The 20,537-nt window shown below is 46.0% G+C and overlaps 2 protein-coding genes across 6 annotated transcripts in view; one reads left to right on the forward strand and one right to left on the reverse strand.

Moving 5' to 3' along the window:
• The window catches only part of KDM1A (lysine demethylase 1A), a 70,979-nt gene extending 68,528 nt beyond the window's left edge, over positions 1-2,451 (forward strand). For both annotated transcript variants that reach the window (XM_010345466.3, XM_010345467.3), the window contains 3 exons: positions 202-329; positions 957-1,103; positions 1,947-2,451. In XM_010345466.3, coding sequence (XP_010343768.2) covers positions 202-329; positions 957-1,103; positions 1,947-2,132 — 461 coding nt within the window. In that variant the 3' untranslated portion in view covers positions 2,133-2,451. The remainder of the gene's footprint in view (positions 1-201; positions 330-956; positions 1,104-1,946) is intronic.
• A 1,811-nt stretch (positions 2,452-4,262) lies between these two features.
• LUZP1 (leucine zipper protein 1) overlaps positions 4,263-20,537 on the reverse strand; it is a 105,692-nt gene continuing 89,417 nt past the window's right edge. For all 4 annotated transcript variants that reach the window (XM_074380261.1, XM_074380262.1, XM_039473597.2 and 1 more), the window contains exons 3-4: positions 10,502-13,686; positions 4,263-8,340 (exon numbers count right to left, since the gene is read on the reverse strand). In XM_074380261.1, coding sequence (XP_074236362.1) covers positions 8,182-8,340; positions 10,502-13,567 — 3,225 coding nt within the window. In that variant the 5' untranslated portion in view covers positions 13,568-13,686 and the 3' untranslated portion in view covers positions 4,263-8,181. The remainder of the gene's footprint in view (positions 8,341-10,501; positions 13,687-20,537) is intronic.

Consider the following 20,537-nt stretch of genomic DNA (forward strand, 5'->3'; position numbering starts at 1 on the left):
GTGCCTGTGTGTCTTACTTCACTCTGGCAACAAGAGTTCTGTACACTGTTTCAGAAACATAACTTGTCTCTCTGCATTTGAGTGGTGCTGCATGTGTCTTACCAGATTTCAGAGTCCTAGGAATAAGGTGAGGCCCGATAAGGAAGTTTTTGAGGCAAAGTCTGTGGGAAAATGCTAGAATTATGCTTTCTGTTTCCCCAGCTCCAATACTGTTGGCACTAGTGGCAGGAGAAGCTGCTGGTATCATGGAAAATATAAGTGATGATGTGATTGTTGGCCGATGCCTGGCCATTCTCAAAGGGATTTTTGGAAGCAGTGCAGTACCCCAGGTAAGTAGGCGAATGGGGCAAATGTATTTGCAGCATGTTCTTGGTCAGGACAGTTTAAGCTTGAATTGAGGTATGCCTTTTTACATGAATATTAATGTTCGGAGTTCAGGGCGTAAATATGGGGTTCAGAAAACCCCCCAGAACAAGAGCTGGGGAATCTGAAGGCTGTTAGCTGCATTTCTCCTCTGGCTTTAGGGTCACACTGTACCCCTGCCATTTTAGACAAAATGCCGAACTCCAGTGAGTATCTCGAGGACGTCTTCAACCTCTTGGTACTTTTTCCTGTTCTTTAGGCCCTTTGAAATACTTCAACCCCTTGGGATTCCTTTCAAGGGAAGCATATTAATGCTTCATGTGAATTTTTATGAAAGAGAATAAAAGTCAAGCCCTGTGTAGTAGACTCTGGATTCACAGACAGGAAGGCAGCACGGAGGTGTCCCTGGTGTCTGAGGTCCTGTGTCCACGTCTTATTTTAAAGCAGAGCATTCATCACTTGATCACTTGGCTCTCACATCTGTCGCCTCTTTCTCTCACTTGTATCCCCACCCACCATTGCCTTTCCACTTCTCAAGGAATGATTTGTCCTTGGTGTCTCATAATGGCTTTTGCTCCTGGTCTTTCTTTTAGCCCAAAGAAACTGTGGTGTCTCGTTGGCGTGCTGATCCTTGGGCCCGGGGCTCTTATTCCTATGTTGCTGCAGGATCATCTGGAAATGACTATGATTTAATGGCTCAGCCAATCACTCCTGGCCCCTCAATTCCAGGCGCCCCCCAGGTGAGAAACTGACAAACTGTCTGGGCCTATTTGGGAAGAGACCAGGATCTCATGATGTCATTGATTTTTCTTTTTTCCCAGATTTTAGTCGTTCTGTCTTCGTACCTTTTCAGATAACCAAGAACAGAGTTAAAAGGAGGAACAGCATTTCTGATTTCTCATAATTTGGTTTTTTAAATCTAGGCAGTCTGCATTCAAAATGGAGGAGTCCAGAGTATAAGTCAATAACATTTTTCCTTATTTAGGTTTTCCCCCTAAAAAATAAAACCATTTTTAATTGCACTTCCATTTTGTAATGGCTCATAGGATTGTTGCAAGGTCTCAATTACCAGGGGCTTCCAGGGTATTCCTGAGAAGTAACACTGGGTCCTTATCTAAGACCCTTATGCCAGACTCCAGTCCAAAGAGCAGTAAGAGTTCTCCAGTGTCATAGTTCAGACCTGCTCTGAGCTGCAAGGCTGAAGTGTCCCTGATCACCCAATGTCCTGTGCTTCAGGGTAGCAAGGCTTCTTCCCAGAAGGTACTGTGTTATACATGAGGGAGGGGAGCTCTAGAATTGGCTGTTAGTAACTGATAAGAGCACACGTTAATAAGCTTCACTTTAGGACCGAGGCTAGCTGTAGTTTATTGTCCTATTTCTACTTGTCAGTTCTGGGAAAATGCCTACTGATGGGGACACTATTGGATAGAATGAAGGAATAGTAATTGGGGTATCAGCCTTTAAAAGGTCAATAGGAATTTAGCAATTTTAAGTACAAGAATAAAGGTGTAAGTGCAACTTGCCAATTTTCTTTTTCCTCTAAATCTCCTAAATTCCCCAATTTTCTCTTTCCCCTAAAATAGCCGATTCCACGACTCTTCTTTGCGGGAGAACATACGATCCGTAACTACCCAGCCACAGTGCATGGTGCTCTGCTGAGTGGGCTGCGAGAAGCAGGAAGAATTGCAGACCAGTTTTTGGGGGCCATGTATACGCTGCCTCGCCAGGCCACACCAGGTGTTCCTGCACAGCAATCCCCAAGCATGTGAGACAGATACATTCTAAGGGAAGAGACCCTTGTGCTTGTCTTACGCTGTATAAGCAAGGCTCTTCTAGCAATACTAGGTCCCACGGAGAACCTCCCACCCTGGCATCCGGGCTCCTGATTGGCTGATGGCGCTCCTGATTTGACAAAGGAGCTTGCCTCCTTTGAATGACCGAGAGCACAGGGAGGAACTTGTCCATTAGCTTGGAATTGTGTTCTTCAAAAACACTGAGGCAAGCAAGTGCTGTGAAATAACATCTTAGTCCCTTGGTTTGTTGGGTTTTTTTTTTATATTCGGAGAATAAAACTTCATATAAAATTAACCCTCTGTTCCTTTGGGTTGGAGTTACAGACAAGATGGGGGTATTACTCCTTCGGAAATGCCAATTTTATCCTATGGCAATAGTAATACATATGTTTTCTCCACATTTAAATAAGGAGGATGTTTATATAAAGGAGAAAAATGGTTTGATCAGGTCAGAAGATGGGGTGGTCCTGTAGAAGCAGTGGACTTTCTGGTCAGTGGACTAGACATCCCCATGTTGGGGAGGGTGCCAAGAACATGGTTATTAGGAACCTTGATGCACTTTCAAGACAAAACATAAGAGCTGAAACAAAGTTTGAGCCTTTGGGAGACCAGTCTGCCTTTATTCCTGATTTCCTCCATGGGTATGTGCCAACTTCCCCATTCTGCTAAAGGTGGTGGTATACATTTTGGGAAGTACTACATATGATGATCAAGGGCTTAGGCAACTTCGGTGGTTTAACAAATTGCCACAAACTTAGTGGCTTTTTGAAAAACAGAAATCTGGCAGCCAGGTGCAGTGGCTCACACCTGTAATCCCAGCACTTTAGGAGGCTGAGGTGGGTGGATCATGAGGTCAAGAGATTGAGACCATCCTGGCCAACATGGTGAAACCCCGTCTCTACTAAAAAATACAAAAATTAGCTGGACATGGTGGCACATGCCTATAGTTCCAGCTACTTGGGAGACTGAGGCAGGAGAATTGTTTGAACCTAGGTAGCACAGGTTGCAGTCAGCCAAGATTGCACCACTACTCCAGCCTGGTGACAGTGAGAGACTCCATCTCAGAAAAAAAAAAAAAAAGCCAACGAAATCTGTCCTAAGGTTCTGGATACCCAGTCTAAATGGGTCTGCAGGGCTGCATTCCTTATGGAGCCTCTCAGAGAGGAGAGAATCATTTCATTCCCTTGCCCTCTTCACCTTCTAGGGATGATGTTCCTTGGCTTGTGGCTCCTTCCTTCATCCTCGGAGCACATGACTCCAGTCTCTGCTTCCACCTCCATCATCACATTGCCTTCTCCCGTAGTCAAATCTTCTGTCTCCGTCTTAAAAGGATACTTACCACCTGTGATTGACTGCATTTAAGGGCCATCTGGATCATCCAGGATGATCTCCCTCATCCCAGAATCCTTACCTGCAAAGTCCCTTTTGCCATATAAGGTGAAAACATGTTACATGCCGTTCCTTCCCAGGGGCTCCTAACAGATGTCCCTTTAAACGCGGTTTTATTCTTAGTATGAGTTAAGGGATAATATATATATATATATATATATATATATATATATATAGGTGGTCTGACTGGAAGATGACAGTGGAGGCCCTTTTCCCTGGTCTTAGTATTAGTGACAGTAATGGAAAGAATCCACACACCAGGATCAGGGCAAGTGGAAGAACTGACGAGGTGACAGCACTGTGCAGTGCACGGACCTTGGCATCCACCCGCATTTGAGTCTCGGCTCTTCCATCAACGTTGTACCTCACGGGGATGAGCTAAGGTACTAATCCAGGGCAGGTCTTTTAAGAGTATTTGCTTTTTAAACCGAAGGCTTAGGCACCTTGGGAGAGAGAGAGAGAGAGAGAGATGACGCTTTCTGGCAACAGTGGACAAGCCTAAAAATTAAATGTTGCAAAGAAATCGCTGATTGTGACTAGCTGAGCCGTGTGGGTCCTCCGCGCGTCCTTTTCCAAGCCTCAGTTAACGTTTCCAGTCCTTACCTTCCAGTAATCGGTTCGGTAAAACCTTCCAGTAATCGGTTCGTACAACGAAATACACTAGAGCTGCGCCAATGCAGGGATGACATTAACAAATCTGGCATCACGGACTCAGAGTATATGGAAACGAGGGAGCTTTATTGGTTACATATTGTACTGCAGAGCCAACAGAGAGCATTAGAGCCAGAGGATACATGCAGACAGGCAGCTCCAACTAGACACATGCACCCAAGGAGCCCTGAGCTACTGCTCACGGCTTTGCCCTGGTTTCCAGCGACAGGTTCCGGCCTCCTTGGTCCCATGCTTGGAGCGGGAATGTAGGAGCTGCTGCACCGAGACTCCAAGGGACAGGTGTGAGACCAGGGCACCTGCCTGAGCGAGTAGGTGTGGACCAACAGACCGCCCCCCCCCAACAAAGGGGCCTATAATGCAATAACAGTTTGAGGGCTACCTTCTTAGCCCTCCCAATCTTTAAAATACAAAAAAATAGACTTTATTCTCTTAAAAATACATTCCATTCAGTATATGTTCTGAGCTGTGAAGCAGCAGGAAAATAGGGCCCCTTTCCTATGATCTTAGGTGTGAGGCTTTGAGGAGAACCCTGTTCCCCACTCGGGGTATTCAAAAAATAATCCCTAAAAGCAGCTCTTTCCAAAGCAATCTTGTCAGAGAAACAACAAAACCTCATGATAAGGTAGCCAGGGACCCAGTGTCTGGGTCCCTATTCCTTTATTGGGAAGTGGTAGCACTTGGCACTGACCCACCAAATATAAAGAACTAAAACTGCCCCAGGACAACAAGTCCAAGAACAGTATAGCACCCCACGCCTCCCTAACACTCCAATGAGAGGGGGTGATTTATGTGCAAGCTTGCCTGCAGCTGAGGGTGGCATGGCATCCTTGACCCCACTGCAGATCCCTTTAACCCACACTGTGACTCTTTTTCATTGCCACTCAAAAGCAAAAAAAACAGCCACAGCTGCTTTATCCACCTGCAGCTTTCTCTGGTTTAGTATCAGAGTGGGAAAAAAAAGGCAGGTAGAAGAGATCAGCTGCTGGTATTAAGCCAGCTCCACTTCTTCCAACCAAGCAGCTCTACTGCCAGGTGCCCCGACTCACTAGGAACCCTCCAACCACCACATACCTGCCAGTGAAATTTAAGAGCCAGCTGCAGAAGAAACTTGTCATAAAAGTGGGTTTGTTGACTGGGGCAGTGGGACTATTTGGCTTGATTAAACAACTATTCAACTACCAGGTCTCCCCTCTACTTGGAGGCTTCCTCCAGGACCCCTGATGATGAGGTCTGGGTCCAAACAATCACACCTCACTTGCTTTTCAGAAACATGCCTTCCAACTTTGGGATTTGAGAGCCAGCCTTGCCAGCCATTGGAAGCCCAGATAAACTGAGCCTCCAGCTTTTACTTGCTATTACAATGTTATTTTCTGCAATGCTGAGAACATTTAAAAATAAAATCTATCTAGAAAGTATGCAGATTAAAGAAACAAAATATCCTGAAGTAACTATTACAATCAAATCCTATTGCACTCAGATTTCAAGATGGCAGCCCCAGCAAAAGGGCATCACAGCTGTCCCTCTTCCACAGAGCATTTTGAGTAGCAGCAGATGTTGGTGCTGCTGAAATGTGGAGAGATCCAGACTTTGGCACCAGGAGCTACAGCACCAGAATCCAGGGCTCCAACACCCAAAGACAAGAACTACTGGCGAGATCTTTTTAGGCATGGTTTAGCGCCCTTCTGTTTCCATCAGCAGAGAAGAACCATAGACTTACTAGTTTCCTATGGCTTCAGTTGACCACCACAGAGTGATTTCCTTTGAACTCTCAAGGTTGCCAACCAGTGAAGGAGAATGGCAGGGAGGCTGCAAGTGAGAGACTGCAGCCTTGAGTGAGCTAGTTTCTGGCCAGTGAGCCAGGAGAAGCAGCAGGAAGAGATCTTGGAAACAGTATCTTGAGCATCAGGTGGGGACGTGGAGAGGAAAGGCAGGCCACATGACAATGCCTTTAGATTGCCGAAACTCTAGAATAAACAGAAGTATGAGCAATAGATTCCTGTCCCTGAAAGTAAGGTAGGTGCTCCCCAAGCCTCCTCACTGCCAAATCTGATGCAGACAAGGGCAGAATGAACACTGGTTCCCATGCTGAGTGGAAGCAGAGAAGATAAATTCCTCTGGAGGAAGTCTTGAGTCTTCCTCTTGCCAGGAAAGTCATAGGAGATGCACAGGAACAGGAGATACACAGACCTGGGTACTTTCCGTAACACGCAGACTCCTAGAAAGCCAGAAGACACCACGTGGCAGCCTCAGAGACCACCTGATTTAATCCCTTTACTTTGTAGACTGGGAAACCGGCCCAGGGAGCTTCTCTGAGCTCATCCCCATGAAATTAAAACGTGGGGAAACTAGAAAACAAGGCCCAGAAAAACAATGAAGGGCAGGAGGGAAGAACCCGTGTGGATGATATCCTTCCAAAAGCAGAAACCATCCCATACTATTACGGATAGTGAAAACGGGAGAACCTTAGAATACCAGATCTGGTGCCCTTAGAGATCATCCATTTCAAATAACTAATTTTACAGATAGGGAAACTGAGGCTCCAAGAAGACAATGACTCACCCAAGGTCACACAGCAAGGACGTAAAGCCATGGGGAAAAAAATCCAGCTTACCAGACTACTAGTTTAATGTTCTCTCATTCTGAGGGCAATAGTGTCTGCTTCATAAAGATAGCCTTTGAAAGGGGGTCCCTTCTTTGTATTGAGAGAATGCTATAGAAAAAGCAGCGCCAAGAATATACTTTTCAGCTTCCTCATTTGAATGGTATAAGGAACCTAACCAATTTATTTATGTGGCTTTCTGAAAGGTTTGCTGCATTTTGAACTACATAAACCTGAGGCCCTCAATGGGTGTATGCATGTATCACCTCTCCTCCAACGAAGTCATGATAGTCGACTTGCAGAAATCCCGGGCCCACTTGCCTAGGAATGCATCAGCGGGGTAAAGTGCGATGCCTCCTCCATGGGGGATGGAGAAGGAGGAACAGGAGGGAGTAGTCTTACAGTCCATCCCTCTCATGGAGCTATTGCTTGTGCAGTGACTAAAGGGGAGTCACTTTGGGTCTGCTTTCCCCCTTACTGGGCACTTCCTAGAAGGCAGAGTATGCTGGGTCAGGCCCAGCTTAGCCTAGGGATTTTCCCAAGGTGGAAACGATGAAGTCAGCCTGAAGTCTCCACTGGAGAGAGAGCAGGTGATGCCAGCAGCACTATCGGTGCTCAGGAAAGGAGATGCATGAGGCTTGCACCTCCAGGTGCCTTTGAAAGGTGAGCAGAGAGAGCCAGGGTTGGGGAGGGATGACATCATTCCAATGGGTATCCACATGGGTATCTGCATGCTCTGCCCCCAGGAAACTGGTCAGCCAGGGGGCCAGGCCAAACTTCACCCTAAAGGGTAGTCTCAATCCTTTAGAGGCAGCACATACCTCTTCTTTAAAAGTCTGAGGAAAAGAACTCCAAGGGGAAAGAAAAGGAAGCCCCCTAGGTGGAGCTGATGGCTGGTAAATCTTACTGAGTACTTGGGCCCGTAGGGCAAATGAGGAGTAAAGTGGATAGAGTGAAGAGACTGAGGAATCAGAACATTAACCACACAGACAGCGGCTGCCCTATGATCCAGAAACAAGCCACCAAGGAGCAGAGAAGAGCTTTTGATGGCTGCTGTGTGGTGGGGACTTTATCATCCCGTTTGGGGGCCAGAATGGTCCAACTACTTGGGGGACAGGGACAAGGAAAGAGAGAGGACTCGTGCATTGGGGAAGGCGGGGCCTAGGTGACTGTCCAGCTTGTGGTCTCTGATTCCCTCTGGCCAACTGGCAAAAATTACCTGAGCCACAGCCTGGCTCTACCACAGTTTCCCAGCCCAAGGCCTTGTGTCTTGCTTGGTTAACTGGCCTTAAATCCTCCATGGGGCAGGATGGTGGAAGAGCTGAGAAGCAGGAGCAGAGGGCAGACAACAGACAACCAGCTGGCTCAGTTCTCCTCAGCACAGGGCCTGGTTGGCCGTAATCGTTCCTCAGCCCGTACACGACCAGGCTCTGGAGGCCCCTGCTTCACAGGCAGTTCAGATGGGTCCAAGGAGTTGTGCAGTTGCTTGCAGACACTGAGTATACAGTCTTCCCCTTCTTCCTCCTGTGCCAATAAGTAACAAAAGTTTTTGAGCTGTGGAGGTCAGTAAAGTGAGGAACAAGATACCCTCACCTGCTACCCCAACGGGTCCTTTCCAACCTAGCCAAAGCAGATATAACCCAGACAGGCCTTTTAAAAAGGTAACTGCAAAGATATGCTTTTGCCTCAGTATGGGCCAGTATGTAAGTTCCTTAGAAATCAGGTGAAACAGGAATTCCAAGCTGCTGGGAACAATCAGGGTAGACTAGGAGGAGGCTCACAACTGAACAGGAGCCTTATAGAGGACAGAGCCTGGCATAGGGGCATGGAACTGGTACCCCTAAGGAGGGGCCATCGGTCTCTGAGTTCTGCACAGGCATGTAAGCTGCATGATTCTGGGGATGAGATCCACATCCTCAGTGGGGAGCAGGAGAGTATGCCGAAGAGAAGTCCAGACAGCTCTTCCTCCTTCCCACATACAAACTACCAAAAAGCTCACATGCCTGTCTCTCATGCTTTATCTCTCCTCTTAAATGTCCAAAGCTTCAAGGGCCCAAACAGCTGTCTTTCTCTCTACTCCTAGAATTTTATCTTTTTTTTTCTTTTGAGACGGAGTCTCGCACTGTCACCCAGGCTGGAGTGCAGTGGCACGATCTCAGGTCACTGCAACCTCCGCCTCTCACATTCAAGAGATTCTCTTGCTTCAGCCTCTGGAGTAGCTAGATTATAGGCATGCGCCACCATGCCAGGCTAATTTTTTTTTGAGATGGAGTCTTGCTCCGTCGCTCAAGCTGGAGTGCAATGGCACAATTTCGACTCCCACAAACTCTGCCTCCCGGGTTCAAGCGATTTTCCTGCCCTGCCTCAGCCTCCCAAGTAGCTGGGATTACAGGTATGCGCCACCTCACCCGACTAATTTTGTATTTTTAGTAGAGATGTGGTTTCACTATATTGGCCAGGCTGGTCTCGAACTTCTGACCTCTATACGCCTTGGCCTCCCAACGTGCTGGGATTACAGGCGTGAGCCACTGCGCCCGGCCAGAATTCTACCTTTTTAATGTTCTACTTGGTTCCTCCAAGTAAATGCAGATCAAAGAGTAACATAAGTAAGAGTAAGAAAGGTTAGCAGCGTAGAAAGAGCATTGGATTTAGAGACAGGAATCTTGGATTCAAGTCTTAGCTCTTCCAGTAACTCACTGGGTGACCTTGGGTAAGATACTTTGTGTCCCTGGCCCTTAGCTTCTATATCTGAAATATGGGAAGGCAGATATTCAAGGGGCTGAATGAGATAGTGAGTAGTGAAGTGCTTTTGTCCAGTGTTAAGTACCCTGTAAAGACTAACAGGGCTTTTCAAGTTAAGAGTCATCTGCTTTTTTGAAGAAGGGAGCACTGTGTCTAAGCCTTAAGACATTTTTCATCATAACAGGTTTCACATTGAAAAGACACTCCCAAGGGCTTCTCCAGATGCTGTTCTGACACTCTGACCCTCATTCATATAAGGCAGGTGGTTCTGGATTTATCAAAGCTGTAATGAGCCATACTGAACCAGCCCTGCACTCAGACCAATGATATGAGACAACAGCTCTCTGAGGGGCAAAAGAAAGTGTCACTTGGAATTGGGTATAAGCTTACAAAATAGGGCCAGTGTAAGCCCCAGCTCCCTTCATCCCTGAGAGGCCAGCAGCCTGTGAAGATCTGCTGACTGAGGTGGCCGAAAACGTGCTGACCTGACTCCTCTCACTGTTCCCTACAGAAAGGGTACAGGCCTTCTACTGTTGCCCAGAGCTCCCCATCAGCCACAGCTGCTCCTTGTGCCTCTGTGCTGCTGAGGCCCTATGGGGAGGCTCCTTTAGCTGTCCTGGCAAACCAAGGGAAGAGAAGACATATTTCCTTTTTGTGTCACCTTCATCTATATATACATGAGAGCAAAATGAAGAAGACAAATCGTAAAAAGGGATTTTGGAAAGCCATGCTGCCAAAAACCGTCTTTAGGAGAAAGCTCAAACCCACCTGATTTTTCAACAGTTCTCTAAGGAAACCAGTTCTAATCAGTGTTTTCCAGCCCCAAAGTTCTTAAGTTCCTGAGTCACCGGCCAGAGCGGAGGAGAAAAGGGAAAAGGCAAAGAAGGAAAGGGAGAGAGAAAGGAAAAGAGAGAGGAGAGAAAGGGAAAGAAATGGAACTCACCATGCCTGCCGAGTGGTTCCAGGCTACAACAGTGACAGTGTCTCCTACCCGATTCCGACGGGTAAGCACTTCGGACACAGTGAGGCTACTTTGGGTCCTTCTGGAGGAGGGCTCGGTGGCATCCCCTGAACTTAGTCCTACCCTTCGAGTGCCCTGCTCAAAAAGGTTGGCCCTGGGCTGTTCAAGTTCTGAGAAGTCTGTGGAAGACCGCTGGGTGTAGGCATTGGTAGATTCCATGCTTTTACCTATTCGAGTTAGGGGGTCTTCTAAAGATTTCAAGTCTCGCCTACTCTTCCAGGCATTCCGCACAGTAACATGTCTGGCATCTGAGGAGCCCACTTCTGAAGGGGCGCTATGGCTTTTCCACCTGATTGTCTCCGCTGGAGGTGCATGGCTATTCCTCTCTACAGGATCCGATGGCTTGATGATAATGCTGCTCCGAGAGACCACTGTTTCTGGCCTGTTCTTCAGGGGCCCATCTGCCATTCTCTCAGCTTCTGCAAGCTGCAGGGTGATGTCATGTTTGTGGATGGAGAGCTCAAAAGGAGAGCTGATGTGGTTGCTAACTGATGTGAGCTCCGGCGGCCCCACCTGGATATTGCTGGTGGATGTGTGCCTCTCCCTCGGGGCCTCGCCTGGAGCGGCTCTGGGGCTGCTGCTGTCAGAGGGATAGATAGTGATGCTGCTTGTCACTTTGCTTGGCCCTGGTTTGGAGATGAGTTTCTGTTTCTCCAACGTAGTCTCTGTTCCAGATCCTCCCATGATTTTTTTCACATCCTTATCAATGATAACAGGCTTGATGACAGCTCTAGACCGCAAGGCCTCTCTGGGGCTAAAGGGCCTCTGGCTTTTTACCCCAGCACCATTGGTATCTGGGAGCTCCATGGCATTGGAGGAGGCTCTGTCAGATTTCACAGATTCATTCTCTATTCCAGCATCCTTATCATTCTCAAACAGGGAGGTTCTAGGTACCCCTCGGGATTTGGCCTTTTCTCTAGAGTTAGGCTGTAGTCTGGACTCGGGCTCTGGAGTGATGGTGGTATTTACCAACTTGGCAGTAACAAGAGACGCTATGTCCAAGTCATCATCCGAGTCCTGCTTCTCTCTGCCACTGGATTTGATAACTCGACACCTCAAAGCTTCATGTTGACTGCTGTCTTCCACCACAACAGCTACGGGTTGATCAACTCCTTCTTTATGCGAGGTTGAAAATCCCTGAAGGATGTTCTCTTGGCTTCTAGAGCTATAAGGATACTTTGATAAAACAGGAGCCTTGGAATTTGGGGAACTGGTATCGGCCTCAAGGCCATTGGCAGCCTTTCTGCCTTTAGAGAGCCCTTCTGAGGAGGATCTTCGAGATGAGGCCAGAGCTCCAATGGTCTTATTAGAACATCCAGAGTTTGCAGCCTGAGTTACCTGACTTCCGATGCCAGGCACGTGTCCCCTCTTGCCAAACACAGTCTCAGAGGAGGTGTCAGAAGCTTTGTCAGCCCTACCGAGTGCATCACTGGGAACTGATCCATGGGTGGTGTCGTTCAATGTTCGTGTTGTCTTCTCTACTTTCCCCTTCAGTCCACTCTCAGTGCCCAGCTTGGGAGTCCCCTTCCACACTTTACTGTGCTCCTGAGCAGCGGGCGGGTAGCGACTGAGCACCGAGGGCTGCTCCCTAGACTTCTTCCCCTCGCTCTGGGAGGATCCGGGTGTAAATCGGTCTTCAGTTCTCTTTGTCTCCTGAGTCCCACTGTCTGTACTTGCCCCGATGTGAGCAGCTTTTGCTGCCCTCCTGTTGGTGAAACTGGGAGAAGAAACCTGCCTGTTGCTCAGAGGATAGTTCTCATTGTTAGCAAGCTCCCTGTTCCGGAGTCGTTCCCGCTTATGCTGAGGAGACAGTTCCCGTGGTGTGTGCTTGGACACAGGAGCCTCACTTCCATGGCCTCTAAACTTAGTCCTTTCATGTCTGCCTTTGCTGGACAGGAAAGCATCTTCCCCTTCTACCTCCCCATTTTCTAACTCTTTCTGTTTCTTGATTTGTAGCTTTATCTCCTCCAGTTGGCTGGCTAATAACTTGTTTTTATTTTGTTCACTTAGGTAATTATCCTGAAGGTCATTATTTTTGGCCTTCATTTTCTTAAGCTCTTCTTCCAACGATTCAAAGTGTTTGATTTGCGTCTTCAGTTTCTCAATCTCTTGGTTAAGGTCTTTGACTTTGTTGTCTTCCTGGTTTCGGTTCTTTTCATTTTCTGATTTGTTTCTTGTTTCATTCTCCACCTGCTTTAGATAGTCCAGAGCCCCCTTCCTTCTTGACTCTTTGGACAGCAAGGTGGAGGAGATGCCATCCTCAATCCGTAGGTCATTTCTTTCCAGATTAGAAGCATTCCTTGTATAATCTCGGTTCATTTTTTTGTTCTGCTCTAGTTTTTGAGTGAGTTCTTTTATCAATTTCTCATTTTCTTTATCCTTTTCATTTAAGTATTTTCTCTCACTTACAAAGCTCAGAGTTAACGATTTCAGCTTTTCTAACTCCAATGCTAAACTCTGCTCGGTTTTATCCAGGCGGTCCTCAGAAGATTCTAGTTCCTTCACTTTGACTCTGAGCATTTCCAGCTCAGAGGAGATTTTCTTGGTCAAATTTCTCTCCTCATTCAGGCTCAGACATAGCTGGGTACAGTCATTCTTACTCCTGCTGAAGGCCTCTTCTAACTTCTCTAATTCAGCCATTCGTTTCTGAAGCCGCTCAATCTCAGATTTCAGCTCCCGGGTGAGGTTTTCTTCCTCTTCAAGTTTCTCCTTCATCAGACGACACAGATCCTCTGCTCTCTTAATTTCCTCATCTTTGCCTTCAATTCTCAGTACCCGCTGGCGCAGCACTTCGATCTCCGCCAACATGCTTGAGTTGCTACCTTCCGCCTGAATCACCTTGTCCTGGAGATCCAGGAGTTCATCCTCTGCTTTCTGGAGGTTTTTTGTGGCTTCCTCCAACTCATCAAGGCGGCGGCTTAGACTCTGTAGCTTAAACCGCAAGTGGCGGCTGGAGGCCGTCTCCTTGTAGCTTGTAAATTCGGCCATGTCTACTGCCAGCCAGTGTGGGCTCCTAGAGGCATCCAAGACCACTCAAGGGGATGAGAAATGGTTACCTTTCTCTTGGCAACCACAATCTTCTTTGGCAGCTGGAGACCATCATCACTCTACAGAGGAAAGTGGAGAGAACGTCAATCAGCAAATGTCAAACCTGCACTTTAGCTCCCAGTTACAGAAAAGAGCTCCTATCTGTTTCTGGTGCCTGGAACACAGCAGAGGCTCAAACCTACTGAATGAATGACTTGAATAAACCTGCAAGAAAAGACTGATTCTATAGAGCTGATAATGAGTTGATACCTAGTTTCGCCCTAATAAAGAATATCACCAGTGGCAGCATGGCAAAAAGACATATAAGAAGGCCTTGGCGGGCCGGGCGCGGTGGCTCAAGCCTGTAATCCCAGCACTTTGGGAGGCCGAGGCGGGTGGATCACGAGGTCAAGAGATCGAGACCATCCTGGTCAACTTGGTGAAACCCCGTCTCTACTAAAAATACAAAAAATTAGCTGGGCATGGTGGCGCGTGCCTGTAATCCCAGCTACTCAGGAGGCTGAGGCAGGAGAATTGCCTGAACCCGGGAGGCGGAGGTTGCGGTGAGCCGAGATCGCGCCATTGCACTCCAGCCTGGGTAACAAGAGTGAAACTCTGTCTCAAAAAAAAAAAAAAAAAAAAAAGAAGGCCTTGGCTGGGCACGGTGGCTCATGCCTGTAATCCCAGCACTTTGGGAGGCCAAGGTAGATCATGAGGTCAGGAGCTCGAGACCAGCCTGTTCAGCATGGTGAAACCCCGTCCCTACTAAATATACAAAAATTAGCTGGGCATGGTGGCACACGCCTGTAATCCCAGCTACTCAGGAGACTGAGGCAGGAGAATCACCTGAACCCAGGAGGCAGTAGCTGCTGTGAGCTGAGATTGTGCCACTGCATTCCAGCCTGGGCAACAGAGCAAAACTCCCTCCTAAAAACAAATAAATAAAAAGAAGGCCTCAAGTCTCACAGTAGGGTATAATAATATCATTACCATCTGCCACCTGCATAATCTCAGGAGAGTCATTAACAATGTAAACTGAGCCTCAGTTTTACTTAGTAGGAAAACGGGCATAATGATGTCTACCATATTTCTCCCCGGTGTTGTTCTGAGACAGTATGTGGAAAGATCTTGGTAACAAAGCAATAAACCATCCTAAGATTATTATTTTAAAAAATATATTATCTCTCATGAGCTACTATGACTTAAAAGTGATACAAATTAACCCATGTGCCTTGCTATAAATGGTGAGCTTCACAATATACTAAAGCAATCTCCCCACACCTGTTTTCAGTATCTCTTCACCCAAAAATATATTCATAAGTGGAAATCAGGTATGAGTTGGCCCAACCCAGCCAACAGCCAGCTTCTACAAAATGTATCCTCTGGCACTGTAAAAGAAATGCCCCAGATGTTCAGGCTGATATGGAGACTGGTTTGTTTCAAACCATTTCACTGGGAATATAGACCAAACATATAATAGTATCCCAAGGAAAGAGAAAGAAAGAAAGGGGAAGGTTTAGTTTTGTATGTAATTTTCTCATTTTAAAAGTAGGAGAATATATTAATAAATGTATTTTAAACAACTTTCATGAACAATAAGTCCTACAAAATTAAAAAGCAGACAACAGACTTCCATTTTTACCAGTATGGCAATCCAGATAACCTGGAAAACCTCTAATACTATAAACAACTAAAAATATTGAATAAAATGTAACAATCACTTAAAATGTATAGTTGATCACACAGAAAGTAAGTGACATTCCAGCTAAAACTAGAGGAAAAAGAAGACTAAATGAAAAATAATATTAAATTTAAACTACAACCGAGCTATCCATATTAGTGGCTTGCCAGTCTCCAGAACCAAGGAGTTTTGGTTCTAACACTCATGCAGGTATGAGAGACAAGAGTTGGGGCTCCACAGAGACGGTAAGCTGAAAATGAGACTCCAGTCCCCAGTCTGAAGCAAGGACTACTGAAGAACTACAGCTTCAGGATAACTAGTGAAAAAAGACACCTCCCTGATACAGGGAGATAACAGGACCTGGGATCCATTAGGAGTTAAAGGAGGATTATCCCTAGAGAATTTATAATCTTAGACCTGCTCTCATTTGAATTCAGAATTCAAATTTATACCACCTGAGTGGTCTAGAGCCAATCTGTTCTCATTGAGAAACTAAGATAAAATGGCCATCAGTCTACTCAGGAAACTGAAGAATTGCTTGAAATGGGGGGCAGGGGGAGACGACAGAGTTGCAGTGAGCTGAGATCACACCACTGCACTCCAGCCTGATTGAAAGAGCAAGCCTCTGTCTCCAAAAACAAAAAAACAAAAAAACCCATAAATCTATTTCCTCACAATTCCGGAGTCCAAGAAATACAAGATCAATGCACCAGCAGGTTTAGTGTCTGCTGAGGGCCCAGTCTCTGCTTCCAAGGTAATACCTAGAATGCTGTTTCCTCACAGGGAAGAAGGAATGGAACAAAAAAGGCTGAACTCATGCCCTAAGGCCCTTTTTTAAAGGTGCTGATCCCTGATATTACCTCCTTAAAGGTCCTACCTCTTAATGCTATTGCACTAGGGGTTAAGTTTCAACACGAACTTTGGAGGAAACAAAAACATTCCAACCACAAAAACAATTTATAACAACCGAACCACTTCTCAGCAGAAACTTTTAAGTAGGTAGCAGGTAGAATGGACTACAGGGGATAAGGGTGAGATTAGGAAGACCAAATAGGAGACTATTATAGGAGACTATTGTAGTAATCCAGGCAAAATACAGTTACGGCCTAGACCAGGATAGTTGCAGTACGTACATTCTAAGAGCATGTGACCAAGACAGTGAGAAATGGTCAGAATTCTGGCTGTAGGAAGGTACAACCAAAGGATTTGCTCTTAGACTATATGTGAAGCATGAGACAAAGAAAGGAATTAAGAAGCCGAGTGTAGGCCGGGCACGGTGGCTCAAGCCTGTAATCCCAGCACTTTGGGAGGCCAAGGCGGGTGGATCACAAGGTCGAGAGATCGAGACCATCCTGGTCAACATGGTGAAACCCCGTTTCTTTTTTCTCTCTCTTTTTTTTTTTTTTTTTTTTTTTTTTTTGACAGAGTTTCGCTCTTGTTACCCAGGCTGGAGTGCAATGGCACGATCTCAGCTCACCGCAACCTCCGCCTTCTGGGTTCAGGCAATTCTCCTGCCTCAGCCTCCTGAGTAGCTGGGATTACAGTCATGCGCCACCGTGCCCAGATAATTTTTTGTATTTTTAGTAGAGATGGGGTTTCACCATGTTGACCAGGATGGTCTCAATCTCTTGACCTCGTGATCCACCCGCCTCAGCCTCCCAAAGTGCTGGGATTACAAGCTTGAGCCACCGCGCCCGGCGAAACCCCGTCTCTACTAAAGATACAAAAAATTAGCTGGGCGTGGTGGCACGTGCCTGTAATCCCAGCTACTCAGGAGGCTGAGGCAGGAGAATTGCTTGAACCCAGGACGCGGAGGTTGCAGTGAGCCGAGATCGCGCCATTGCACTCCAGCCTGGGTAACAAGAGCGAAACTCCGTCTCAAAAAACAAAACAAAAAAAAAACCAAAACAAAACAAAAAAAAGAAGCCGAGTGTAATGGCTCGTATCTGTAATCCCAGCACTTTGGGAAGCTGCGGTGGAGTTTAAGACTAGCCTGGGTACAACACAGTAAGATCCTATCTCTATTAAAAATAAAAAAAGGTTAACAAAAAAATTAGCCAGGTGCAGTGGCACACACCTGCATTCTCAGCTACTTGGGAGGCTGAGGCAAGAAGACTGCTTGAGCCCAGGAGTTTAAGGCTGCAGTGAGCTATGACTGTGCCACTGTACTCCAGCCAGGGTGACAGAGCAAGACCCTCTCTCTAAATAGATAGATAGATAGACAGACAGACAAGAATTAAGGCAGACTCTAAGGTGGCTGGGCTGAATTTGTAGAGGGCTGGCATTATCGATTCAAATGAAGATGACCACAGATGGAGCAGTGTGAGAAGAGTTCCGTCTGGGACATGTATATGAGATGTGTATTAGCTGTGTAAGGGCCCACTTGAAATTCCTGGATGACTTAAAGTGAGACCTATCAACAAAGTTCTCTCTTTTTCTCCAGCCTTGTTCAGCTGAACAGATGATGGAACAGAGAAGCCAGCATTGGACTGAGCCAGGTCGAAGCACTGCCTAACAAAGAAACAGGACAGGGGAGCGAAGGGTGTGTGAGAGGGAGTTCAAATTCACTCAGTAAAGAAGGAGGTGAAGAATAGTGAAAACATAATAGAAACTAATGAACTAAAGGTCCCGGGGGGCTTGAAGGATTTTTAGAGTAAGGGTACCAGGTACCAGAGGAAATTAAGCCTCAGATATAGAAGACAGGAATCAGAGAGGGACTTCAAGAAACTGAAATTATGGAGGCAGTATAGTTATTGATAATGTCAAAAACGAAGGTATTAATCACAGGAATCCTGCAAGGGAGTAGGGAGAAGTACAAAACAAGGATTGTTAGAGGAGAGAAATAATTGAGAGGTAAAGGTGTTGAAGGGGTCACTGGCATGTAAGCACCACAAATTAACAGGAATAATGCTGGAAAGAGTGACATTAAGACAGAATCTGAAGTTGTTAGGAGCAGTGACTCAGGGCATCAATAGATGACAGCAACAGTGGGGTATTAGGTGATGTCATCCGATAAGATTACATTCAAAATTCAAAGATAAGAGTGAAGAAATGACTCCAACAATGATCCTATGAGAAAGCTTAGGGCAAAAGAAAAACAACTGAAATTGGGCCTGGTGGAGATACCAAATGCCGATTCTCTCCAAGTCTTGAGTTCTTCCACTGGCTGCACTATAAGCCTAGGGCCACCAGATGGAGCCCATGCTCAGCTCCTAAAAAACATCAACGCTTGAAGGTGTTGAAAAGACCAACACCTCCCCCTTCCTACCTGGGACATTCAGATCCTGTCCACCCTGATTATTGTTCCCTGTCCATCACTCTGCTTCTCTGGGCACATCTTTGTCTGTCCTCTCATCTTTGCCTCTTTTGGTCCCCCTTCTTTCCCCAGACTACCTGCTTCCTCATTCTCAAAAACGGAGAGGGAAAAAAACCTCCTATGTTTATGTTTTAAGAAAGCTTTTCCCTTTTAAAAACTCTTGCCTTTGGCCTTCTGCCCAGTGGTACAGTTTAAACCTTGTCAATTTATACACAAGGTTGGTTTGGGGGGACTTAACTAAGTACAGACCATAAACCAATTTTAAACCAGTAGATAGATACACAGGATCTGAAGTTGCCATCACAGTCATCAGAAGACAAATGACATATGATGCATCTGTAAAGTACTTTAAAACAGCATATCCTCATAAATAGGCTTAAACCATTAAATTGTATACTTGAAAGAGATGAACTTCATGATATATAAAGCATATCTCAATAAAGCTGTTAAAGAAAACACAGCTTATCCTCAAACTGTAGCATTCTCTCAGCACATCTTATTTATACTAGCTTATACTATATAGTTTTCACAATCCCTTTTTCAAAAGAAGGAAACGTTAAACCTTAATATAGCCCTGTCTATAACAATTCTAAAGTAGTAGAGTCTTGGAATTATAACATTTTTATTTATTTGGCTTTTAGTCCCAGTTTTATATGTTCTATTCAAGACTCTGGATGATATCAATCAACCAGTACACACAGGCAATGAAAAAGCTAACCCCGGCAGGGCACGGTGGCTCACGCCTATAATCCCAGCACTTTGGGAGGCCGAGGCAGGTGGATCACAACGTCAAGAGATCGAGACCATCCTGATCAACGTGGTGAAACCCTGTCTCTACTAAAAATACAAAAATTAGCTGAGCATGGTGGCACACGCCTGTAGTCCCAGCTACTCGGGAGGCTGAGGCAGAAGAATTGCTTGAACCCAGGAGGCGGAGGTTGCGGTGAGCCAAGATCACGCCATTGCACTCCAGCCTGGGTAACAAGAGTGAAACTCTGTCGCAAAAAAAAGAAGAAAGAAAAAGCTAAACCCAGTAAGTATGTAGCAAATACTTACTGGAAACACACAGACAGAGAAAGCAGGTATTACACGCCACTACTTAAAACCCTCTAAAAGTCCCGGCTACCGTTAGGATAAAGTCCAAATTCCCCTGATGGCATCCAAAGTCCTTCATGATCTGGCCCCGCCAGCCTCTTCATCTACGTTCTCACACTCCCTCTTCCCTCTGGGCCTTCACTAGTTTGATTCCTTCTCATTTCTTCAGATCCCATTTTAGACAAGACATGCTTCCGGAAGATTCTGGAGGGCCTTCTTCAAATCCCAATTCAGATCAGGGCCTCTCTTTTTTGCTTTCACAGTCTGCTACATGGTTCCCATCACAGAACCTATGAAGCTTTATTTACTCAAGTCATCTCTCCAACTTGTGTCACCACTGTATTCTCAGTACCCAGTAGGGAGCCTAGCACAAAGTGAATGCTGAAAATTCAATGAATTTGACTGATGAGTGAGCCTCCTAATTATCAAATACCTTTGGCAATGACCATTAACAGAAAATAATAAAAATGTCCATGACCTAATAATGGATTACAAAGGAGAAAACAGATGGCAAGAGTGACCAGACAGCACAGAATCTCGGGCCCTGTGGTAATGCTCTGAATGATCTCATCCCTAGCCCTGTGCCACTTCCACAATGTCTCAACCACTATAGTTTCCCCCTGACCTGCTGGGAAACCCTTTCTTGAAGGTCTGTGCCATGCAAACGGGACATAGATACCAAAAAGCACAACACTCATAGGATGTCCAGCTCTAGTTACTGGATCTCCTTATTTTAGAAACAAGGAAACAGACACAGAAGTAAATACTGTGCTTTCTCCAGCAGTTTAGCAAAGCTAAGGACTTCAGTCTCTTGACTCTATATTCAGGATTCTTCTCAC

This window comes from Saimiri boliviensis, chromosome 11, assembly GCF_048565385.1.
Source record: "Saimiri boliviensis isolate mSaiBol1 chromosome 11, mSaiBol1.pri, whole genome shotgun sequence".
In the NCBI taxonomy this organism is placed as follows: domain Eukaryota; kingdom Metazoa; phylum Chordata; class Mammalia; order Primates; family Cebidae; genus Saimiri; species Saimiri boliviensis.